Source organism: Rhinolophus sinicus, chromosome 16 (assembly GCF_057876585.1).
Source record: "Rhinolophus sinicus isolate RSI-liver-muscle chromosome 16, RSI-T2T, whole genome shotgun sequence".
Classification (NCBI taxonomy): Eukaryota; Metazoa; Chordata; class Mammalia; order Chiroptera; family Rhinolophidae; genus Rhinolophus; species Rhinolophus sinicus.
Window position 1 is genome coordinate 163,861,887 of NC_142516.1, and position 26,534 is coordinate 163,888,420.

At 40.6% G+C, this 26,534-nt stretch overlaps 1 protein-coding gene and 1 long non-coding RNA gene across 5 annotated transcripts in view; one reads left to right on the forward strand and one right to left on the reverse strand.

Moving 5' to 3' along the window:
• Positions 1-622: 622 nt before the first annotated feature.
• On the reverse strand, positions 623-25,033 carry LOC109453090 (uncharacterized). 3 transcript variants are annotated; one of them, XR_016019203.1, is made up of 9 exons: positions 24,775-25,033; positions 24,429-24,552; positions 20,366-20,451; positions 19,388-19,521; positions 16,362-16,839; positions 16,108-16,222; positions 15,536-15,990; positions 2,574-4,323; positions 623-917 (listed from the first exon to the last, which is right to left on the reverse strand). It is a non-coding gene; the product is annotated as an uncharacterized LOC109453090 (long non-coding RNA). The 3 variants fall into 3 exon arrangements; XR_016019204.1 differs by having other exon boundaries at positions 2,632-4,323; positions 24,429-25,033; XR_016019202.1 differs by having other exon boundaries at positions 24,429-25,033.
• Positions 25,017-26,534, forward strand: part of OBI1 (ORC ubiquitin ligase 1) — a 39,723-nt gene continuing 38,205 nt past the window's right edge. Inside the window, exon 1 of one of the 2 annotated variants that reach the window (XM_019742584.2) lies at positions 25,017-25,149. In XM_019742584.2, coding sequence (XP_019598143.2) covers positions 25,078-25,149 — 72 coding nt within the window. In that variant the 5' untranslated portion in view covers positions 25,017-25,077. The remainder of the gene's footprint in view (positions 25,150-26,534) is intronic. The other variant, XM_074329417.1, reaches the window with a different exon arrangement.

The following is a 26,534-nucleotide window of genomic DNA, read 5'->3' on the forward strand; positions in this document are numbered from 1 at the left end:
TTCCTCCTCTAAAAAAATGGAGAAAACATCTGTCCTGCCAGGTTGTCATAAGGGTAAAGATAATGGACCTGATGAAATGCTCAAAATATGCTAGTGTTATCAAGAATGTTCCTTTAAGAAGCCTGAGACATATCTGCTACTCCTTTATAATAACCATAGCTTGCTAGTGAATAACAAGTACAGAGATGTAAAGGCAGAGACAGAAAGCTATCATTGTCCAAACTGATAGGAAAAGCAAAAACAAGAACTCAGCTCTCCTGAGTGCCAGACTATCTATCACACACTGTGTTTGACTTGGCTGGGCCCTTATCATGAAACTCACACTTCCCGCTCCCCCAAGCTGTTTCCAGAATTGCTGAGTTGTATATTCCTATGATATATAATATCACAGTCATAGGTAATATTAGCCTGTGTGTATAGAGATGTAGTATTGCTGTCATTTCTAAAGGCCAAATTGAGACGTAGGTAGGACATCTCCCTTCTCAATCTACCGTGTGTTTCCAAACTTTAAAAAAGGAAGTTCCTTATTTCAATCTTATAGATAGCTTGTTTGGTTTGCAAACTGGCCTCCTTATACACAGAGGGCAAGGAGAGACTGAAGAAAGAGGCAGACCACTCCAGATTGGTAAGATGACAGTTTAAATAAGCAAGGGAACTTATGAGGATTGTCTTCTGGCCCCCACTGCCAGAACCTTCAATGTTTATATAGTGGCTCAGTCATATACATAGTCCAAATGGTTGCAAAAACACCTTACTCTCTCAAGGCTAAGTCTTTAAAACAGCTCCTAGTGTGGGAATGGTGGGCAGAATGTGCATTCCAAGAATGGGGACGAGGTGAGAAGCTTCCAGTTACCCGGGTCCAGCTCTCGAATCAACCAGTGGTCAGATCCCCTTGATGACCTCTTCCAACAATAGCTCTGGAAAAAAACGTAAAAATATTCTATCGGAGTGAAAAATGCAAAGTGGAAGTGTTAAAGACATGTGCTAGAACTCGTTTTAGCTCTAAATAGCAATGAGAAGATCAGAAAAATGAATTCCATCCTTCATATTGGTCAACAGCAAAGAGTTAATGAGGCTGAGTCAGAACAGGGCTTCTTACTCCTAATTCCAATATTTCAGAACCTTACTGTCATCATGTGCTCATGTCTGATTTATTGCCTTCCTGCTGCTATTTTAGCCAATGTCCCCTTTTTGTCCTTAATGAGGATATAGAACATTTGGTCACCAGTTATCTTTGCAAAAAGTTCCCGTGTCCTTATTCAATCATCCCTCACGTTTGTCTTCATCAGCTTTGCTAAATTTTATCTCATGAACAAACCATTTTTCCTGTTGCCTTTCACTCAAACAAGATGTCAAATCCATCTCTTCTCTTCGTAGTTGCTTTAAATCCCTTTCATCCCTTGCCGTCTGTGCTCTGGGCGTTTGAATAATGGTGGTTCTAGGAAGAGCTGTATAGTTCTCATCAGCTACTCAAATTCTGTGTCTGTCTATAATCCTGGAGCATGTCCTCCTGGAGGGCCTGACCTCACATCCTGAGCAGGGCCAGTAGGTACCAGGGCTCTTTATCCCTTCTCAGAACTGCCATGTTGCCACACAGCAATCCCAGACCCACGCACATCAGACACCACCCACCGTGACAGGAGAAAAATGAGGGCACTACAGAGAGTTTTCATAAAACTGCATTTATGTCCATGGAAATAGTTGCCCTATATTCTAAGATTACAGCTGTCTGATTTCTGGGTTTTTTTTTCCAAATATCTTTCTTTTGTTGTAATAACATTGCCCTTCTTTTCAGTCTTACTTTGCAAAACTAAGTTTGTGGCAGCCCTCAGTCAAGCTCTTCCTCTCTGCTATTGTTGTTGTTGTTTATAAGGTTGTGAAGAGCACACACCTCCGTCTCTATGGTCAGAGCTGGATTCTTTCTGCCCTGCTTTCTGTTGATGAAGTAACCATAGACAAGTTGCTAAAGCTCTCTAAGCTTTTGTTTATTCGTATTACAATGGAGATAACAGTACCTACATTGTCAAAAAGGTAATAAATAAGATAGTATATGTTAAGTGCATAACATAGTACCTCGCTCAGAGTAATGAATCAATAAATAGTAAGTATGATAATTATTATAATACTCCCTTGAGGGTTATTTGGCCAAACATTTAAAATAAGCTCCCATCTGTTGTCAAGATCTCACTTTTTCTTCTGAGAGAAAGACCAACATCCAACCAACCTCAAAACCTCACCTTGCATTGCAGGTCAGACCTACAGAACAGAGCTGTATGACTGAAGCAGAGCCAGTGTATTAATCATGATTTTTATTTTCTATATTTTAAGATCCCTTGCCATCTGGGAGGCTTTGTGGACCAGAGAAGGGCCTACCTTTTGCAGAATCCGCCAATTCTTATGCAAACCAACCAATTCAAAACCCATAACTCCAACCACCTCCTTTAACTAACTCTCCAACACCAAGCCAATATTTGCCCTGAATCACCCCGGGGCCAGGTACCTGAACACTAGACCACCCTTACAGCCTCAAGCACACTGAAAGTATTCAAAGTAGCCAAACTTAAACTGCTTACCTTGCCCTGCCTTGTCATTCTTGCAGAAACCACAATAAATGCTTGTGGTCATGCTCACCCTTTGCTCCTTCAGGCTCCTGACAGACACAGGTGCTTCCACATGTGGTCCTGTGGGCTACACCTCCTTTTTCTAGGGAACTGTTGAGTAAAAGCTTCTTCCTTCTTGACAGCTGTCTCCTGATCTGTTGGCCTCATCATACCTGATTAAAACCAATCGAGGGTATATTTTAATGCAGTCAGCAAATCAGACCTGTCCCAGATGATTTGGGGTGGTGGTAAATAAACACCCCCTTAAATATGTATAAACCAAGGTATCACTATCAGAGTGCTACTATATTCCTTACTGATAGATCCCTCCCGTCTCCATTCTAAATCCACTTGGTACTAGATGTGAATATCCAGAATGGCTAGAGAATTGATTTGGCTTCCCAAGATGACTTCCAGGATTGAATATCATCCACGTGATATGTGAGGCCAGGTTCAGACCCACTTCTGATTGCAGGAATAGGGTATTCACTTCAGAGAATTTTTAAAAACCAGGCCTCAGTTATCTTACAACTGTCCCTTTATTTTCTTGGAATCAATAACAGGGCAGAACAAGCAGCATATAATTAAGAAGAAGCCTGGCCACTGTTTTAAATACAAGCTACAATGGAGCAAAAATCATGTTTTGCTTGTTTCCTGGGAAGAAATTAATTTCTTATTATTTACTTTCTATGCTTTGATGATAGTAAAGGTTCCTTTCTTTGAGTTCTTAAGTTATATGATTTCATATCTATTCCCATCATTTTATTTTCTCACCAATTTTGATATAGTTCACTGAGATACTAGGACACATGAATTATTATTGCTAACTAACAGATGGGACTAAACAAAGTATGTGTATTTGTTCCATACAAGAAATAACTCTGTGAAGTTCAGAAACTTAAAGCTTTGTTTCTTCTTATACCACCGACTCCCCTAGAAAAACGTCTTCTTGGCCAAAAAAAAAGTTCCTCGCAATCACCTAAGAAATTGCTCATTCTCCAGAGGGTCAAATCTCCCCACCCTGCATCGCCATTGAGGATGATAAAATGGAGCACAGACTTTCAGTGGCTCTGAATTCCTCACTTTCTTGATTCATTCTGGACATTGGCCAGAATAACCTGCTGGGAGACCCCAATAAAAAGACTGCCTTTACAAACACTTTGCCTTTCCCTTCATTTATAATTGAGGTTGAGCTTGTCAATAAAGCTTTCCAAAGGCCATTCACCACAATACTCTTAGACAAGTATTTACATTCTTTCCTCCTCCCCTATCGAAAGCAAGACGATTTCTGCTACCTTAAAAAAAAAAAAAAAAAGAATAAGAGTAGAAGGCAATTGGAAGCAGAGCTTAGCTTTTCTATCCTGGTGTTGGCTTTTAAAGATTCCCACTACAACAGAAATACATCTTGGACAATGAGAACTTGTCCCACTTTTTATCCCTACTGTAGCTCTTAGGATGTGGTCTAAAGGAATTTCTAAAACGGGGTCCTGAAGTCCTTTGCTCCTTGCTTCTCCTGCTGTGGCTATTCTGTTGAGCATTCCACGGCTTTCTTGCTCTTCTTCTTTTTTCTTCTTCTTTTTCTTTTCTTTCTTTTTTTTTTTTTTTTGTAACAAATGCAATGAGAAATTACTGGACATAGACCAGCTATGTTCCAAACATCCGTTTTTCTTATTCAGTTTCTGTGCTTGTGTTTACATTTCTGAAAATGATCCTTTGTAGACGCCTGTAAAAAAAAAAAAAAAAAAAAAAAAAAGTAAAGTAAAAGAGAAAACAGCTACACTAATGAGAACATTCCTGTCCCCATCTTGTCGGTCATTATCACCATTTCCCACTGCACGCCTACTCACCACATACTGAAAGTAGCTCTTTTCTCTACTTGTAATATTTACTTTATTTTACCTCACAACTTATGCAAATAAAGATTAATTGTACCCAGACTATGTAGATCATTTTTTAATTAGCAGAGTTCACTGTGCTTAGAGAATATGGTGATTAAATTGGACAGCAAAATGGTTAATTCATCATAAAATTTATAAGTTCCTCACCCCCCAAAATTTCAACTTAAGATGCTTTTATTCATTTGAACAACTCAGCCTTGCAGTAAAAGACACGAAGGCAACTAATGTGAGCTAAAGCTGCATATTTGCATTAGCATCAGTCAATGGAAGAAAACAACACAACCTATGTTTAATTACATCCAAGGTGTTTGTCCTATTAATCTGAACATTAAACATGCAAAAGTAAATTTCATTGATGAAATATTACTTTCCAGTATATTAGAAAAAGAAATAAAATCACTCTGGATATAAAGCAATGTGTGGTGAACCCTTCTTACAAACTCTTGCATGGTGGTTTCCCGGGAAACCAAAACTCTGCAGATGTACAAACTAAAATACAGAGGTGCGCGTTTCAAAGAACTAAATCCAGTTTTCATTCCTAATGAAGCAATTCATTTTCCGTTTTATACAGAATACTGTGTCCCTCAAAATTAGAGTAAGACTCTGATCTCCTAAGTATGAACATTGATGCTGTTTGAAGATTAACATTTATTCAATCAAACTTGATTTTTAAACCCATATAATATATGGGTTAATGTATTATCTATGTAATATATAATATATGATCTCCATAGACTGGCAACTAGTGAAGCACTAGGTAACCTTGCTCTTTCGTATCTCACCAGGGGCCCTGCTGAATCATCACCTTACAGGTTGTGTGCCAACTCTGGCACAAACACAAATGTGTATTTCCCCTCCAAATGCTCCACTTATGCCAGGAATCTAACAGATGCACCAACAAATGTTGCAAGTCTGCCTATTAAACGTGGAGCTCATTGAATTTCTATTGCATTTCTCCAGCACAAGTGCATTTGGAGCAAAGAAAGAAATTAAAATGAAGTCAGGTGTCATTCAAGAAAATTACAGTCCCACGGAGGATAGTTTTGAGTTGCAGCTTTGAGTTGCCATGCTGTGCCTTTCACAGCTGCCTACCGTTCTTGTCATTAATAATCAGTAAATAAGATCTGCAGGTGGGCCTGGAAGGCACCCCAGCCAAGAAGATGATAGTTAGGGCTTCTGTCTCTAAGATGGGTGGCCAGACTCATTTGCACAATCCAGCTTATGTTTCCACACAAAAGTGCAACCCTACTTAGCATAGCTTCAGGGAAGCTGCCACAATATAGGGAATGCTAATTACTGTAACCAACTGGCAACGATGCATCCAAAATTAAATGGCCTGTGACTGAGCAGATGAACAATTTTTATGGCCCAAAGATCAGGGAACAGGGATAGTTTGTTAAATTAACTGACAGCCTCTTTGGTCTAAGTAGGTGAGTTGAAGTCATTTGAAAGCTGTGTTTGCATGCAGTTACATACCAGAGTCTCTCCTGTGTAAGTACAGTTCCCCCTGCAGTTTTATGTGGGAGTATGGCTACATTGAGTACATAAAATTCAAAAAGTTCCCCAGTTCAATTCATAACTGACCAGGAGAAGCCATTCTGAATCTCTGTGGGATTGATTTTTTACACACAAAGGCTTGATCTTTTAAAATTTACCTGAAACGAATTCAAATAGTTGCAGAGAGAGGTTTTTAGTAAGCCTACAGAACCCTGCATGAACAAAAGCTTTTAACTTCTAATTTCCAACATTGATCACACTTAGGAACCAAGCCGTTTCACTAGCATATCAGAAGTTGCTGTTATTATAAGTTCATTCCCAACTGTTAATGCATATCTAAGTCTTCCTGAACAAATAAATCACAGAGATGAGAGCATAGCCTTGAAAATTTCCAAAGCATTGCTTTTAGCAAATAATACTTCTCTGTACCACAATTTAAGCCAATATTTCTCAACTTCAGCATTATCAACATTTTGAAGTGGATAATTATTTGTTCTGAGATGCGGGTGGGCGGGGGGAGGGGTGGGAGACTGTCCAGTGCATTATAAAGTGTTTCTCAGCATCCCCGACCTCTACCCACTAGATACCAGTAGCAACCCCCTCCCCCAAGTTGGGACAATCAAAAATCTTTTCAAGCACTGTTAAATGAACCCTGAAGAACAAAATCACCCCCTGGCTAAAACAGAAGTATGGACAGGGTGCTCTGGAAACACAGAGGAGAGGCAACTCAACTCCTACTGGTTGTGATGAAATTTCCTAGAGGAAACTGTGAGCTGGAGCTTGAAGAATGAATTGATGTTGGCCAAGTCATGAAAGAAAGAGCATTCCAGAGGGCACTGCATGAGCGAAAACACAGACATGTGAAACAGCAGGGTGTATGTGAGGTACCACATCCTGTTCTAAGCAGTTCCATCCACTGACACTAGTTTCAAAAGCAGGATGAAAAACAGAAGGAAAAGAATGTTCAGAGGTAGGAATGGAGCATATCATGTTTTCTTGATGCTATAAGAAAGTTCCTAATCATTAATTCAGCAAACATTAATTCACTGCCAACTAGAAATTCAAAGATATATGTGAGACTCTTTGCCCTCTAGATGCTCACCATCTGGTGAGATATGAGAAGCACAGGTATGACTCAAGTATGTTCTACATTGCAGATTAGAATATAAATCTGTGTGTAACTCCAGCCTCTAGAACCTTCTCTTCATATATTTAATTTCACTAGGAAACATTAGAATTGCCAGATTTCTGTGACAGCCTTATGGGGTAATGTGAAGAAGTAGAAGACATATAACCTGCAAGAAGCTTACAATTTGGTTGGGAAGATAAAGCTCATGAAAAGATAATGAACCATGTAAATTATGGAAAATTCCAAAGAAGAGGTACAGACTCCTACAGTTGCAGAAGAGGCAGATAACGGTAGACTTCCATGGTCAGGCAAGAACTTGAGAAAGACATGAGATTTATTCTGGATCTTAAAATATAGGTTGTATTAAAATAGCAGAAGAGGGAAAAACCATTTTAGATAATGGGAAAAATAGCAAATCTAAGAAAACAGATGTTGGCCTCTGCCTGGCATTATAAGGACAGCGACGAGACATACCTGGGCAAAGCAATGAGTTCCCACAGGAAGAAAGAGTTCAAAGTAGACAGTAACAAGCTGTGGAGAATCTTTAAGCTGGAGGATGGAGGAGGGGAATAGGGATGAGGTTAGACAGTACCTGGTACTTATGACTACCATTGAAAGATGAATAGAATGTCCCTAAGAGTTAGAGGAAAATACACAGACAAGGGCAAAGAGTTGGAGAATTACAGTGTATCTCCAATATGGCTGCAAAATTCCACTGACTTTGGATGGTCTCACGTGGTGGACGAAAGGGATGTCTTACTTGCCCACAGTTTTTCGTATTTCATGGTAAACATTTCTTTTTGAGCATTGTGCTAACATACTAATTACCACAAACAATTACAAGGTTTGTATTTTGTTAGGGAAAAAAATGTAAAAGTCATGCTTCAATATGTGTTATACCTCTGCAACCCAATGCCAAACCTCTCGGAAATGACTTCTGCCATTCTCCCCCCTACATTCGGACTTCAATAAAATGACATCCACTTTTCTCAGCCCCACAGAATAGGCAGTAAATAATGCCTCCCAACCACAGATGCCTCGGTCCCACGCCCCTTAGGGACTCCGTTGCCTGCAGCCAATAGACTTAGGTACGTTCCTGCCTAGAGCAGGTAATAATCTAGCCCTGCTACTTAGCATTCTGCAAGTTAACTCCTCCTCTCCCAGAGGCAGGCATGTTTTCCTGACGTGTTGTTTGGAGGCACCTAATTTTGATTGTAAAAGGCCAGAGATGTGCTATAAATTCTGCCTTCCTATGACCCTTTGGCCCCAGCACGGAGACCAGCATTAGTATTATATAACTGATTGAACATATAAAACAGACATTTCTGGCCATGGTTCTCAAATGTGGGTGTACATAAGAATCACATAGAAACTGGCTGCTAGAAATTGTGATTCAGTAAGCATGGGGTTGGAAACAAATATCTGTTTTTACTTAGTTGGTTCTGACACAGGAACACATTTTTATTATTAGAAGAGCATGAAGTATACTTTTTTAAAGGATATTTCAGATATCTTTCTGGAAATTAAGGCCAGTTGCTCTTAGCTTTGAATTTTTATCACAAGGCTCAGAATCAAATCCTCCATTTCTATATTAGTCACGTTTTTCAAGAGGTACAAGAGACTCCAAAAAGACACTTGTCAAGAAATCTGCTTTCGTTGAATAGAAAATCCTCAAAATCTTTTGGAGTGGGTTGAGCACCAGTCTTAGGTAAACTTAAGATCTGATGATAGTTCCCATAAAACCTCCACCTTACCCAATCGTCTTTTACTCTATCTCTCCATTCTTTGCCACAGAAACCATGGAGTTACCAACCATAGAAAATGGAATATTGAACTAAACTTGGAAACAAGTTGGCATGGCCCTGCTTGAACATCAGCCAAGGTGGGCCAAAAGAATCTGCCTCACTCCTGGACTTGAAAGCATCAAAGAGATCAGGGAAGGAGAAAGCAAAATCTTCATGAAAATTAAAAATGTTTCTTCTTAAAAGATAGTTATAAAACTAAAAAGAGAAATCACGAACTAGGGGGACAAAAAATATTTGCGAAGCATATGTCTGACCACAGACTTGTATCTAGAATATATAAAAACTCTTACAGCTAAAAAAAAGAAGACACTTCTAAATATGGGCAAGAGATTTGAGCAGATACTTCACCAAAAAAGATGTATGATGGCAAATAAGCACATGAAATGATCCCTTAGGGAAATGCAAATTAACACCATAACAGATACCCCGACATACCTATTAGAATGACTACACTTATAAAAGCTTAACCATACCAACTGCTGGAGAGCATATGGAGCAACTGGAATTCCAACACACTGCTGGTGGGAATGTAAAATGATAAACCACCATGGACAACATTGTGGCAATTTCGTAAACACAAGCATTAACAAACCAAAGACTGTGCATTGCAGGAGGGTGGCCGCGTACATAGCAAGGGCATATAAGACCTAAGAAACTCAAAACAGAGCCTCCTAATCTTCTTTTGAAGTAAGAAGGATAATCTGCTGGCATTGTTCCTTCCTGGGCAAGTGAGATACAATGAGTCAACCAGCAGAGTCTGCCTCTCATGTGTGTCTCGGGATTGGCCTGCAAGGCTCAGTGCCCCGGTGCTTAGCCTTGCAGATTTCATGTCACTTCTGCTGGTACTGAGCAGGCCTGTCACTAGCAGCAGCATGCCAGCGGGGGCTGTCAGTTGCAGCTGCTTCGCAGCTGTTTACAGCCGATCTACATTGCTTCAGGCAGAGCGTCTGTGCTTTGTCCAGCCACCTGGTCTGATTTCTTCCACCTATTCTCTATACATCTAATGATGATTGTTTAAGTTTCGATGCTATTGGGAACACCATAAAGTCTGATGTTCTCATTAAGAGTTGAATGACAGTGTCGCGGTCCCAGACTGGTGCTAGGCATCCCCCTTGGCTTAAACTTACCCTAAGATTCAGTCTTGCAGCCCAGGAAGCATACCTGGCCCCTAACTCTGCATCCTGGGTTGATTGCAGAGCTTTCTGAACCCTTGGATTCACTCTGGGGCACTCCTGTTTATTCACTTTGCTGTTCAAAGAGTATAAGTCTTTTTATTCCTAAAATGACCAGAGCCTTGATGAGAGTGAATGCTAAAATCTCACTCAGCTTCATCCTCATCTACCAAAACCTCCGTTTAGCAAATTTGACCATTCTTCCAAGCCCAGACCAAGTCATGCCTGCTCTAAGGAATCTTTCAATATTCTAGCCTATAAAGATTCCTCTCTCTTATTCCTGCTGTATGCAGCATGCATAATATTCTGCCCTTCTTATTCCACAATCCAGTCCAGTTTATATACGGTTGATAGGTCAGATTTTCTGAAGCATAACTGATCACGCACACCCTTGGTCAGAAATTTCCATTGGCTCCCAAGAGCTTACAGAGCAAAGTTCAACAGCCTGGGGAACTCGACCACTGGCCTCAGCCCACCTGACTGACACGTCTGCACGGCTGCCCTTACCCAGCTAAACTGAGCTGCGGGCTGTTTCTGAGTGCTTCCCTGTTGGTATAATTTAGCGTGTGCTATCACTTCCACCTAGAATTCCCTTCCTCCTACTCCATGCATCTATATATGACAAGCTCAAATGGTGTTTTCCTATGAAGTCTTCCCTTTTATGCCCATTTAAAATAACCTTTTCCACTAACCGCTTCCCATTGTCACATATTTGAATCTCTCTTAAGACTCTTGCCATTTTCTCTCTTTTTAGGAGTTCTCTGTCCCCCTGCTGATCTGCAAGTGCTGTAGGAACAGTTGGACCCACGTTCCATGTGTCTTTGTTCATAGTGTCTTGAATATAGTAAGAGGTTAATAAACAACTCTTTCCAAGACAAGCTCAACCGTGTCCTCCAAATAGAGACAGCTGGGCCAGAATTTGTGAGAATTTGAGTCTTTGTCCCAATGTGTGTAGTTCTGTGTCCTAGCGCAGCCCCTTAGCCTGTGTCTTCAAATGTAAAACTGAAATAATAGCATCTCTTCAGTCTGCTCACTGGGTCCTGATGATGAGCTAATCAGATAATATGTTGACAGAGCTGTGAAAACTATAAAATTCTGCACAAGGCTTACGTTCCCTAAAGTCAGCATCTGGTATATGCTTTTGGAGTGCATGCATTTTTATACACTGCATCTTAAAGTTTTAGGCACATAAAACTATTATGACATTAGAGTGACTCAGTGACATCTTATCCAGTAGCTGTAAGGCGAGAGAAGCCTGGGAACTCGCCCCTACATAGCGTCAGAGACACAACTAAAGGTTGCCTAACTCTCAGTCTTGTGCTAGTTCCATGCACAATAGACACCCAGACACTTACTGAACCATAAATTCTGTGACATTTTGACTTAAAAGCTCAAAAGGCACTGTAGGTTGAAGTTCTCCTTAGAACTTCCATGACTGAGAAAATAATGCCGGAACAGTAGTTAGGAGCACATGCTCTACGTCCCACCCCACGATAAATGTCCTATTTTTGAACAAGGTCTCAAAACCTCTCTGAGCCTCCACCGGAACATACTCGTAAACTCTAAGAGGACGGGGACTTTAGGTCTATTTTATGCGTTGCTCTGTACTCAAACCTAGATCAGGGCCTGGCACATAATATGTGTTTGGTCTATATTTGTAAAATGAATGAATGAATCTCCATTTTCTCAAAAGTAAAAGAGTAACAATCTCACTGGGTTGTACTACGGTGAATTAAGTGAACAGAAGCACTTATGGCTCTTAACAGTGACTGGAGTCCAGTAAGTGGAATCCAGTAAACTGATCATTTATTACCCTCCTGAAAACAAATCTCTTATCATTCTTTCCAATTGGGGGTGGGAAAAAGGAGAGGGCTCCAAAAGAAGGGGTTCTCTAATCTGAACACTCAATCTTGGTTACTAGGGATGGCAAATCTAGAGAGAATTAAAAAGCACATTCTGGCAAATGTTGATTGCCTAGAGATGCCTCTACCAAACCAAGCATGATCACTGAAGGTCAGAACTTGGAACAGCTAGAGACACACAGAGTCACAGAACAAAATCTAGAGAACGAAACTCTACACTGGAGAATGAAAAGGGCTCACTGATGCCCTACGCTAACAGTCTACGTCAACTTTTTTCATAAAGCAAAAAAAAAATCTTTTTTCTACCAAATACCTCAAAAATTAAATGTAGAAGCAAACATACAAACGAGGCAGCAGTGGGGCATGTAGATTATGTTGTTTTTATATTAAAGAGACATTTTATTAAATGCCACATTTGTACTGACAGCTAAAGACCAGTTATGAAATCAAATGTGCATGTTAACTCACTTTTTCACAAATAGTCACATACAGAAAATTAAAACATAGTCAATTAACCGTTTAGGTCAAATGATAGCAACAATGTATCACACAGAGGGATAACCAATATCCAAATCATAAAGAAAAATTGAATTAACAATAATATTGACCTTGACATAATTTAATATACCCTTCAGGATGCCACAAGCATCTCAAGATCCTTCAGAGTCACAGAATCATCATTAAAAATTTCAATTATAATCATGTAATATAGATTCTGGTTATCCAAGCTTTCTAGTTATTTGAATTTTGTACAATAGATATTTGTTATATGGGTATATAAAAGCAGGCATGTGGATGGGAAGGGGGTGTATACACATACAGCATAATACAGTGTGAATACAGAATGTGTACATTTCCCTAATGCCTTGCTTTCCTTTTGTAGAACATTGCCTCCATTTTTCCATAAAAAGCCCAACATATTCTAAATAAAACATTTTCATCAGTTTAAAAGAGGACTTTAGGTAATACTTCAAAAGTTTCCCATTTAGCACATGCTTTGATTCTTAAAAACTTGTGGCTTTCATACTTCTTTTTAAAAGTTTACTTTAAAACAATGATGTTTTATCCTTTGTAGATCCATCCAAATAATGGTTAAAAATGACAAAATAATGACTGAGCTACAGAAAGATCAATGAATTCAAAATGTACTTTTAACAGTATCCTGTTATCTCTCAACAAGATTGCATTTTCTGGTGATCACCTATACACTATCCACACACTGCATTGGTTTCTCATATCTATATAAACATTCTAAACCTGAACTCTCCTATTTCATTAATTTTTAGGTATAGATTTTAAATCGAGTCCTTCATGAAAAGATTTGCATATTGAAGTATACTGAGATATATTCTGTTTTTCCAAGATAAATTCCTGCAAAAAAAAATACCTGATTTTAATTCAGTCAGCTTTTCCCACAACTTAGTCATTTATGACAAATCCAAACAGTTTAGGAAGTGTTCATTCTTCCAGACAGAAAGTATCTATGTTAACATCACAATTCTGAATCTTGAGTGAACTTATAAAATTCGGTCATTGCCTGTCTATTCCATACCACCCCCTTGTTGTCCAAGCTACAAATTCTGGAATATTTCTGTCTCCCTTTCCCCCCTTCCATAGCCAAACTCTTGCACCCATCCTGATAACAGAAGACTCTCTTTCACCCAGTCGGTTCCTCTGCACACACACCACTGATCTAAGGGGCTGTGCTCTCCCTTCTGGTTGCTGAATATTCTAACTATCCTTTCTCCATGATGGAAAAACCTAGCTGATCCCTGCCTGAAAGCAACTTTCTCCTTCGGGTCCCCATAGAACAGTGCAGACCTCACACCTCGCCCAGAATAAGTGCTCCATCAGTGGTGGCTGTTATGGCTGTATTGTCTTGCTATATGATCACGTTTTAAATGTATCTCTAGCCCCAGAGTGATTCAAGCTCCTTGAGAACAGACACCATGTCTTGTTCACTTTAATATCCTCCAGGTATAATACATATTTTCTGGAACATAGTGTAGTCTTGACAAATGATTGTTGAATGAACAGCCACTGGAACACAAGTTAGAAAATCCATTACAGCATCTAATAGCTGTGTAGTTTTGCTGTCTCTCTGACCCTCAACTTTCTAACTATAAAACAGGAAGAATGGCAGGCTACAGGGTTTGTTATAAGGAACACATAGTACACACTCCAGAAAAGTCTGCTGAGCTGATTACTATTCTTATTGGGTTACTTTTTACAGCTCTGCTAGAGTTACGTGTCTGAGAAAGAAATTTCCATAAAAGTTAGACCCTTCCCTTTCGCTTCCCCTTAGTTTTTGCAAAGCCAGAACTATGTTGATATTATTTTTTGAAAACATAAGATATTTAACTGTATGCTTCGGTGAATGGGGTAAGAAGAGGAGGGAATGAGGGCAGACAAGAAAAGCATTCATCAAAGCCCCTTTGGGTTGGTAACATCCCTTCTGGCTTAGCGTGGGTGACTGGGGGAGGACCAGAAGACTCTTTTGGCCCAAGTCTTAAGTTTATCATATGACTGAAATATTGACTATTCACATTATCTCAGAAAGAATGTAAATATTTCATCATAGACACACTGATGATATTAAAAGGAGACATCCATCATTCAGCCTAAGCATGTATATTAGGATACTAGTTCTCAAACTTTTTAATATAAACCTCTGGAAAATATCTATCTTACATCACAACCCAGCACAAAATAATATTTATCATTACCATATGCAATGTATTGCATATTTGTGTTCAGTTGAAAATTTCTTAAAGTGTTGGTTGCAACCAGGACAGATGGAGGTGAAGGTGAAGGGATGGGAAAAGAGAAGACAGTCAGTATAAATTACCAAGACCCTGTGGGTTAGAAGTGGGCAAACAAAAATCCCACAGAAAGACGTTTCTCCAATTCAACCTGGAGGGAGAAAGAGAAGGTGCAGGAGTTTTTCACACCTTGGTTGCCCTGCTCGTCACCCACTAATTGGTTTCATGACACACTAATGGTGACGAGACCCATGGATCAAAAACAAAAACAGAAAACAAAAGTTTTATACGACAACATTGCCTATAGTGCCAGGAATTAATATTCTATAATGAATTCTATAATTATTTTGGGTAGTGAAAGTAATTGTATTGTATTTGTGTGCTAAAGGAATTAATGTGTTAAATGTAAATTTTCAAAATATACCACAGTATTTGTGAGACTCTATTGGCATTTTTTCATTTTTTTAATATACTGAAAAATGTTAAAAAGAAATAAAAAGAAACACAAACAAAGTGGTCTAGCCTCTTGACCTCTGAAAGTTCTTTCTTATACCAGTGATTTTAAATGAAAAAAACTAGGTCACCCCGTGAAAAGTTAAACTTGCACATTTGACATATCCACTGGAAAAAGGCACACGTCTCTGAGGCCCACAAGAGCGAAGTCTGACTACAGCTACTTGGCATTAATGGCATATTGACTGAACAAAACGAGGAATGGGAGAAGACACCAAGGCACAGCGAGCCATTGGCAGTGTATACGAGGTCAGACAATTATGTTTGCGAACTCATCCTAGAAAAAGTGCTACATACCTCATTGCTGAATATCACCACGGTCACCTTTGAAGTACTCCCCTTGGGAAGCTACGTATTGATGCCAGTGCCTAGTCCACCCTTCAAAGCAATTTTGGAACTCTTTTTCTGGAATGGCCATCAGAGCTGTCGTCTTATTACCCTTGATGTCCTGAATGTCATCAAAATATCTTCCTTTCAATATTCCCTTTATCTTCGGGTAAAGAAAGAAGCCATTGGGGGCCAGATCAGGTGAGTAAGGAGGGTGTTCCAATATAGTTACTTGTTTACTGGCTAAAAACTCCCTCATAGACAGTGTTGTGTGAGCTGCTGCATTGTCATGATGCAAGAGCCATGAATCATTGGCGAAAAGTTCAGGTCGTCTAACTTTTTCATGCAGTCTTTTCAGCACTTCCAAATAGTAAACTTGGTTAACTGTTTGTCCAGTTGGTACAAATTCATAATGAATGATCCACCTGTTGTAAAAAAAAAGGTTAGCAACAGTGTTCCAACAAGGTCGCAAACTTAATTGTCAGAACTTATAAGTGCGCGTGTACACACACACACACACACACACACACACACACACACACCTTATTTTTTTTAAAGATAGACATGTTGCTGCAGGCTGGGTTCTGTGGCCAGAAGCCTCTGAAACAGAGTTGAGCATGTAGGAGGTTTGTCAGGAAGTGCTCTTGTGACCAACACCTGTAGAGGGGAAGGGAGGAAGTAGGGCTGGTCATAGGAAGAAGTCAAGCTAGATGCAGGCCCGTCAACACCTCAGCAGATCCCATGGGGAGCTCTAGAGCTGAATGGCCACCCTCAGTGTCATCCTTTATATCCCTACCTCCATCAGTAAACAAATGAGGGCCAGCCTTGGAAGACAGGACCTCGGTTGAAACAGTTGTCTCTCTGTAGCTGAGGCAAACCCTGAAGGGACTGAGCGCTGAAGGATGTCTGCTGACAATACTCTCAACAACGAGGACTGAAGATCCCTCTGAAAGGGAGAACAGAGTGGGTTCTCTCTGTGTCTATCACACATGTAGTCCCACAAAAGGGTTAGCCTGTGCTGTGTGCACAGACAGACACCGCAGAGTCTCACACAAAGTGAGCCCTTAGAGAGCAGGGCTGTTGTATCTGTGAGGAAGGGCTAGGATTTGCAGCTATAAAAAAATACTCCAAAATCTCAGTGGCTTATAACAACAAAAACTTATTTCTAGCTCACGTTTCAAGTCTATTGTACATGACCTGAGGCTCTGCTCTGTGTTGTCTTCACTGCAGGACCACGGCTTAGAGAGCAGTTGCCTCTGCAAGATGTCCAGTAGCTACGGCAAAGGAAAAAGAGGCGTGAGGAAGCAGGGACAGCTTCAGCATGGAAACAGGCTATGTTACTCCTGCTCACATTTCATTGGCCAAAGAAAGTCACCTGATCAAGCCCAACATCAATACAACTCTAAAATACAATCTTCTCCCAGGAAGTGGAGGGGACATTGATTTTGGTGAATAGTCACACAAATTACCACAGTTAATCACCAGTGAAGTTCATGAAGTACAGAAATGATATGTACTATCATTAAAAGTCTAACTGCAGAAAGGGAAGTAGGAGGTCTGTGCGAGATCCTTAAAATAGTGGCCGAGAGAGCAATGGATGGACACTCAAAACTTTTCTATGAAATTGAATTGAACTGAGATTTTTCCTTTGAATTTAGTTCATTATAAAGACAACCTGGGTAACACATCCACTAAAATATACGGTATAATGATGCATGTTTTGAAGGATATTTTTTAATGTTAAAACTTTTATGGTTATAAAAGTATTACGTTTTATAGTATAAAAAAACATAAATAAGAAAACTCATAAGAAAGTCATCTAAATAAGTATAAGTAAGAAAATATAAGCATTAATTTTTTTAAAAGTGTCTTAGTCTGCAGGTTGCCATAACAAAATGCCATAGACTGCATGGCTTAAATAACAGAAGTTTATGTAATCACTGTTCTGAGACTAGAAGTCCTAGATCGGGGTGCTAGGTCTAGTTGGGTTCTCTTCCTGACTTGTAGGTAGCCACTGTCTTGCTGTGTCCCCCACATGTGGTGTCTGTGGGGAGAGAGACAGAGAGAGGGAATGAGAATCTTCTCTTTACAAAGCCACACTCCTATCAGATTGGGGTCCCACCTTTATGACCTCATTTAACCTTAATTGCCTCCTAAAGACTCTCTCTAGATACAGTCACATTGAGGGGTTGGGGCTTCAACATGCAAATTTTAGGAGACACAATTCAGTCCATGGCAAAAAGTATAAACAAAATAAAAATAAATCATATCACCCAAAGTTATATCAGGGGAAACTAAATTATGCTATGATAACATCCCTTAATCACATATAATAATAAAGGTTTAGTTCCCTTTCAGACTATTTGCCTATCAAGAGTCAAGCAGGGGCTTTGCCTCATATTGATTCACTCTGGAACTGAAACTAAATAGTGAAGCATGAACTGTCTTAAATGTTACTGGTCACCACGGCAGACGAAGAGAGCTCTCAACAACCTCCAACAGGCAACAAAATGCTTCCGCCAAAAGGTAACCAGATTATTTCTATTGCATCTTATTTGCCAAACTACCAGCTTGTAGAACCAGAGCCCTGCAACAGACAAGAGGGCCAGGCAGGACAGACCAACCACGTGCTCAGGAGGTGGGACTTGGACATCACTATAAACAGGATTAGTGGCTACTGTTATAGGTTGAATTGTGTCCCCCCTCCCCAATTCATATTCAAGTCCTAACCCCCTAACCTCCAAAATGCGACCTTTTTTCGGAAATAAAATCATCACATATGTAATTAATTAAAATGAGGCCATACTGAAGTAGGGCAGACCCCTAATCAAATATGACTGTTATCCTTATAAACAGGGGAAATCTGGAAACAGACAGGCACACAAGGAGAACACAGTGTGAAAATGAAGACAGGGATCGGAGTGATGCTTCTATAAGCCAAGAAACACCAAAGATTGCCAACAAAGCAAGAAGAAGGTTCAGTTAGGAACACTGAGAAAGTTTTCGTGAAGAGGTGACCTTTAAGATGGAGATTTAAGGGTGGATAAAATTTCTACTGCTATAGATTAGGGAAGGCATTTTATGCAGAGGAAATAGCATGAACTCAAGTTTACAGGTAAGAAAACACAAAGCTAGGAGAGAAGCATGGAACTGATTCTTCCTCACAGCCCTCAGAAGGAACCAAACCTGCCGACACCTTAATCTCAGACTTCCAGCCCCCAGAAATGTGAGACAATACATTACGATTGTTTAGATCACCCAGTTTCCGGTCATCTGTTATGGAAGCCCTTGCAAACAAATACAGCTCTCATTAAGTTCAGTCTCGGTGAACAGTAATACTTGTTCACTGCAAAATGACCTTCAATTACACTATTAATTTATGGTGGATTAGAGTGTGTATTTGTTCATGCCTTTGCCCCCACTGGATATCATCTTCTCTAGTCACACAAGTTGAACTCTAATAAAATAGCCAGACCTTCACTATTAAGCCATGCCGAAGAAGGAGAGAACTCTAAGTTCTCCTAGATACTATGATTTGACCACCAAACTACCACAGCTTCAGAATTGTTTTGTGTATGTGATAGTTCTAAAGTGATCACATAATATCATGCCTTCTTTGAATGGCAATCAGACTCAGCTACTTAGAAGGAGTCCACTGGCCTTGTGGAGGCCACTTCTAGCCACTTTCTGGGGCTAGAAGGCCAGCACTCTCTAAGGCAGGGGAATGGAGACAGTGGAAGCAGTTGGTGGAGCAAGGGTGAAGGAAAGGTGTTTTGATGCTACAATCCTCCCAACTGTTTCTGAGGAAACATCGCTCATTACCTGTTTTTTGATGTGGATGCACCTTTTCCTCTAAGTTGAATTTAAATGCTGTACAGCAGAAGAGGCCATTCCCCTAGCTTACCCCACAGGGCTCTTGACCATCGCCTTGCTATTCTGGACACATCCTCCTATTTCTTGCAAAGAAACATAAAATTGTTTGATGGGTTGAAAATATCATTCTTAAGTAAGAATACACACACACACACACACACACACACACACACACTTGTTCTCTCTAATCCTAAAAACTGCTCAAATTAATGAATATACATTCTAAAATGATGATATGGCAATAGAGATAGAAAGACCTAGAGACAGAGCTAAAGAAGGGATAGATTGCCAAACAGTCAGTCATTATTTGCTGAGATCCCCTGTGCGCTCAGCACTATGCCACCCATGGACCTTCTGTCTGGTCAGGGAAAGATTTTTCAGACATGGAGAGCCCAGTAGAGGTGTCTGTGCCTCTGTGCATGGCGGAGGTAGGTGCTTTCCCTCCTACTCCTGCACGAATTAACTCACGACATAATTGGTGACTTTCTCATATTTTTGTTTTCCTGCATTTAGACTATAAACTTCACCAGGACAGGGCTGGACCTTCCTTTCAACTTTTTAGCTTTAGCATTTGTCACAGTGCTTGACCCACAGTAGATGTTAAATAAGGGTTTGTAGCATAAATGCATAAGGTAAAAAAAAAAAATTAGTTCATATAGAGCCTACATGATAAAGAATTTGAAAGGCAAGGGGATTAAGAGGAGGCTGGAGTGGACAGGAAAAGTATCATGAAAGAGATGAAACTTGAGACTTGGTCATAATAAATTGTGTGAGAGGGGAAAGAAAGAAAAGTCATAGATCAAAGTGTTGAGGATAGTGATGTGAGGAAATGAAGCCATATCTTACATAACACTTGTAATAAATGATTCAGCTGCTAAAACAATGACTGGGGGTGTCGAGCGTATAAAGGAGGTGTCGATGTCTTACCTAAAAGAGGTAATGCAACTTGGCAAGACTCCAGCCAGCTGCCGTAGACATGGTCAAGTGTAGGAAGTCTTCCTGGGAGAGGTGCCCTGAGAGAGAAGGCAAATATTTACAGGGTTTCAGTAAATAGGATGCAAACAGGGGCCTGACTTTAAGATCCTACGAGAGGATCTTACTTTGGAAGGTCTGCTCTCACCTACACTAAGAGCAGGAAGAAGTGCTCTGTCAGCAATTTAAAGACAAAAACAGTCAGGATCTCAGCGCTGGGTTCCCTATTCTGCTACTCTGGAAAATCCCAGCCCCTCTCTGTTTAAGTGGTTCCTGTTATGATATTCCAGGAGGAGATATTTGCTTCATTTATTCTCTAGCAATCAACAAACATTTGTAAAGTACCACTTAGCCTTAGGCGGAACTAAAATATTCTTTCAAAAATTACCTAATTTAAAACAATCATCCAATTTCAACATTTTTAAATATTTAAAATTATAACTTGCTGTGTCACAGTCCCAGGGGCTAACCAACAATAAGAGCATCCAGAAGAAAAATTACTGTAGAAATAGACATTTTATGGTGGAAGAGAAGAGTTGGGTCATTTATAAGGTGGCTCATTAATAGTACAGTGGCTGGCACATCATTGGTCGTCAATAAAATATTTTTTGAATGAATAAATGCAGGCAGTGACCCTGTTTGTCTTATCCACAGCTGTATATAACCAACCATTAGACCAGTGCTTAGCACATAAAAAATATTTATATTTTGGTGGAATAACAAATAACTAATTACATGCATTTATTTCTTCTGCAATCACTTATATTGTGATCACATACAAAGCTGATGTGCAAATTCAGTATTAAAACCGTAAGTGCTACTCAGGAGGCTGGGATTTGGTGCCAAGCCAGTGCAGCATAACTTTTCTACTAGAATGTATCCTCCATGAGACAGAACTTTGCCTGAGTTAGTTGTTCCTTATTGCTTTTAATAAAAATACATTAAATGAATGAATGCTAACTTTTGGCAGTATATTAAAAAGAAAAACTGTGCAAGAAAAAGTCAAGCTACTCTGCTATAGTAACAAGCATCTTTCATGCCATGATCTTCAGACATTTTAGCTCAGAATTTACAGCCTGTGAGAAGATGGTACCATGCCTGATGTCCATGCAACTGGGCCAGAACCTCTGATTAATTTTTAATACAACTTTTATGAGTTTTCTCAGTGTTAACCACAATCCAAGTGGGGGTGTATAAATTCAAAACAAACAAACAAAAAAAGATTGTCTTTCAGGAATGAAAAATAAATGTAATCTGAAATCAATATTTATGAAGTTGTGATTAATTGACTGATGACCAAATGATTACAAAATGTCTGTCTGAAACATCTACTCAAATTTATTAGCTTTGACCAAAAAAAAATTAAAAAAACAATCTGAACTGGGTCAATGAAAGAATAATGCATTCCTAATCAATTTTTAATAGCACTTAAGATTTTATATTTTTTTAAGCTTGCTTTTAAATAATTTATCATAAAAATGAATCTGATTTAAACAAGGGGTAAAAGGTGTTCCATAGCTATTTGATGGTTTTCTTAGGAAAGAAATTCAATTATGACTGACTTTTTTATTACTGAATTACTTTATTAATAACAATACATCTTGCACTTACATGAAGGCATTGGGCCAACTATCTCAGAGAGCACAAGCAAGATCAAGGATTTAGCTCTAATTCCACCATTATCTGGCGGTTTGCCTTATCTATGCCTCAGTTTCCTCATATGTAAAATGAAAGTCCCACATAAAAACCCCCAAGATCCTTTCTAGTTCTAAAAGTTCGTAATTCTAAGGATTTAGGTGGGTTTAGCCCATTCCAGGTGCAATATCTGCTGGAACTCCACAGGTCACAGGACTCCCGCTAAAGCTACTAACAAGTTGAGAAAGAAATGAAGCAGAAAGTTAGGGAACCATGTAATCTTTGTTTTCCTTTTAGAGTAATGGCAACATTATTTAACAGTTTTGGCCAAATAATGACTAAATGAACATGATTTGTCAAAAGAGCAAATGCCCTTCATAGAGCAGAGGGAAAACATAGTTCCCGGGCTTAAACCATCTGCATTATTCAAAGCAAAGCCTGGGAATTGCCTTGGAATCAGTCTGGATCTAGAGAGAGTCCTAACCAGCTGGTATTGCTAACAATATCATTTAGGTGTGTGTGTGTGTGTGTGTGTGTGTGTGTGTGTGTCTGTGTGTGTGTCTGTGTGTGTGCTTATCTATAAAGCATTAGTGAACAAAGCAAGTATGCTATTGTATGATCCTATTTGTGCTTAGGCACACAGTATTGTATCAATTAAAATGTTTGTAAGGATATGCTATAGAATGTTAATAGTGATTACCGTGCAGGACAGAGAGTTGAGGCATAAGTGTAGAGGAACTTCTACTTACTATTTTATATATGTATAAATGGCTTAATTTTCTTAAGATGAGCCTTATTATTTTTACAATTAGCAAAAAGCAATACAGTCTCCCATTCTGAAGTAAAAAAAAAACAAGTAAAGACAATCAATGTTTAAAACAGCCTGGGTCTGTAACAAAGGTACTTTATAGCTAAAGAACATATTATGGTTTGCGGAATAGTTACTTGATACCAGATACTAGATAAATCAGATACAATCCCTGACCTCAAGAAACAGACAGGTCTGTTGTAGGGACAAACAGATAAACAATAAACTCTAATACAATGTAATCAGCACAGAAATATATGGATCAGGTAGCTGTATGGACAGAGCATTAAAACAGCTCTGAGAAGCTGTGACAATGACAGTAAATGTGGAAAGAGATGCTGGAAATAGTCTAGATTTTAATATTCTACTTAAAGTGTTGGTTATGATTTTTAAAATTTATCTTTGTGACTGAGAACACCAATCACCAGAATGGTTAACAAGAAACGAACTTGCCTCAGTAGCAATGGATAAGTCTTTCAAAGGAAAATTGTCTTCAACGTGTCTTCCTCTGCACCATTTCCAGGGATGGATGTGAGAGGCAGGACATCCTCAATCCTACATCCTATTCAGAGGATGGGAATGACAGGCCCTAAAATACGACCTTAGGAATAAGCAAGGTGAGAACAGGGAATGGGCAAGATGAGAATAGGGGAGAACACACTAAGATGGGGAAATCTGAATGGCACCAGAGTTTTCTCCTTCTGAAGCCTGAGTTCTACAGCCAGGAAATGTGAAAGACGCATTAGCAAACATGTGTATTCTAGTCCCCATATAAATATGACTTCAAACAGCCAGGAAATAGCCAAACCAGATGACTTTTATGCCAGGCATTCTGAAAAAAGTGACCATTAAACAATCAATATGACTATTTTGCTCAGTTCTCCAATTCCAAGCACATGATAGTCTCCAATTCCTAGGAAATGAAGTTATTGAGCTACGTGGAAGAATTGTTACTGTCGCCGGTGAGGACTTGGACTTCTTCAAGTGAACTACTAGATGCTCCAATCTTACTGTCTGTTCCTTTTATAGACATGGTAGTAAGCATGCATTGACTTCATTTAACACACGCACGTTTTACCAAGGAGCAAGCTAAAAAGCAGAGAGGTTAAACAAATTGTCTGAAGCCCGGAGAGCCAGAAAATTGTTCCGACAGGGATTTCTACCCTCACAGTCCAGGTGCAGACCCTATTTCTTTTAACCAGGAGGCTGCTCCTGTGATAATGCTGCCTCTTTTCCCAGAAAGATTAGTAAAAATAGTTCCGTTGGTTTTGTTTCTAAATCTCCCTACTCCTAGATTGTATTTGTTTGCATAAAGTGATCACATTGGCTCTTCCTCACTTAAAAGGTGCAGTTAAATTCCTAATCTGTTATACTCAAGATTCATTTAGGAACTTTTATTAGAGTTTTCCTTTTTCATTGGTAGGACATGGGAACTTACAACCTCACATATTCCCCTTCGGAGTTCAGCAGCACAGTGGTACATTTCATATCCAACCTTGCACCTTATGAAATAAGAGCTTTAAACTCGAGTGCTTTCGGGGAGTGTGGAAGACTCACTATTTGCAGCTTCCTCACCTGTGGGTGTTAATCAGTCTGTGGTTCTGTCCCTTAAACCTCATCTTGGATGGAAACCACAGACGGGCCAACAGCGAAAGCGTGTCTTCAGGGAAAGCTGCGAGGAGTGTGCCCACAACGTCTCCTGAACAGATAAAGGGGGACAATCACAATGTGTTGTTTTTAAATGACATTACATCACTGAAGGTTACAAAGACAGCTGAGAGTGGCCAAGTTGTTTTGAAACATTAAAATGTAGAGATCGTCTTTTCTCTTCCTGTTTTGACGGCACTGTGTGTCTGCAGTGTGTGTAGGGAGAGATTCGGGAATTTAAAAACCAGCTTTCCTTCTCTTCCTGTCCCCTCACCACTACGACGCTTTCATTTAAAGTTTGAAGATGCTCCACGGCTGTAGTGAACCGCCTTCCCTTTCACTCTCAGGAGGCTTGCAGCTCCCGAACAGCAGAAAGTTTTGTTTTTTGTTTGTTTTTTTTAATGAAAAGAACGCAGAGCGGGAGAGCCCCGGGCGACCGCGCGCCCCGAAAGCGCGTTTCCGTGTCGGCCCGAGGCCGTGGCCCCGCCGGGTTGCCGTAGCCGCCCTCGCGCGCCCCCGTCGCAGCCGGATCGGCCGGCGGCGGGACTTCCGTGTTGGCGGGCTTCTGAACGCTGCCATGGCTCAGGCGGTGCAGAACGTTACATTGTCGCTCACTCTGCCCATCACGTGCCACATTTGCCTGGGGAAGGTAATGGGTGATGCCGGGCACCGCTGCGCAGCGGGATCGGGTCGGAAGGAGCTCGCCGGAGCCGAGGGCGGGCTCGGGGTGGAGCGGGGACGCGGCGTGCGGCGCGGAGATGGGCGAAGACGCCGCACCCGTGTTCTCCCCGGGCGACGGGAGGCCGCATCCTCGGTGGGGGCTGCAGGGAGCGCGCGGGGATGAGTGGGCTCCTCTGTGCGCCTCTCGGAGGAGGATGACAGCGGCCTGGGCTTTGCAGGGAGGCTGCCGAGGCGGCTCTGCCACGTCCAGCGCCCCCGCTCCCGCCCGCGGCGTCAGCCGGCCCGCGCCGACCTCCGAGGTGGCCTCGTCAGACACGAATCGCGACGATATTTTACGCCTCTGGCGCAACCCCGTATGGCATGTAGTGAAGCCCATGAAAGCACGTTTCCCAGGGACCTCACCGAAGGTTCTTTCGTCCCCTGCACAACTAGGAGGGTCATGGTATTGGGCCTGCAGTGCTAGGCAGGGAATCTTCCAGGTCCCGGATCCTTCTTTTTGCTTCCCCCGACCTTGAATGGCCTTTGCTCTGGGTGCAGAATTTGAAAAGTAAATAGAACGTGTCCCTGAGTGGTGGTTAGCATGAGAGGTGTGGTCTTGGATTCCAAGAACGGATGAGTCACGCGATGGAATACCCTCTCTTTGTGATGCAAGAGGTGCCTAAAATGGGTGTGAAACAAGGTGGGGAAAGTTTTGAATTAGAAATGGGAGTTTGGAGTGTTCTGCTGCATTCCTCTCTCCTTTCCGTTTGTGCCTCCCATTCGGTTTTCAAAAGAGCATTTCTTTACCATGTGCATCAAGAATGGAGAAGATACTGTGAACAACCAGATTTTTTTTTCCACTAAATTTTTCTTACGTTTGGGGTGTGTCAGTGTCCCCCCCCCCCGCCCCCCAATTGCAGACTGAACCTACAGCCGCAGGCTTAGCATTGAGAAATACAAACTTCATAGAGCAAATGTTTGAGTGCCAGTCAATATGATCAACTGCCTTAGGTGTTTGGGGTTCTGTGTGAATTTACTAAGTTCAAGAAGTAGTAGGAAGTCAGGCATGAAAGCAGCTAATAACGCTTGATACCAATCAGAATGAAACGCCAACAAAATGTGCTGTGAGAGCATATAGGGAATGGCTTGATCAATTCTGACTGGAGAGATCAAGGAGGGCCTGGGGGAGGGTGGTATTTGAGCTGGCATTTGCTACCACTGCCTGTGTACATGGCTGGGAGCAGGAGGAGATGATATATCTATTTGCTACAATCTACATTTGGCCCTTGCCATGAGTACCCACACGTATGTGTTAAATTCTGAGTGAATTTCCTAAAGGCTGATAAAAATATCCTTGAGAAATAAATTTCATTC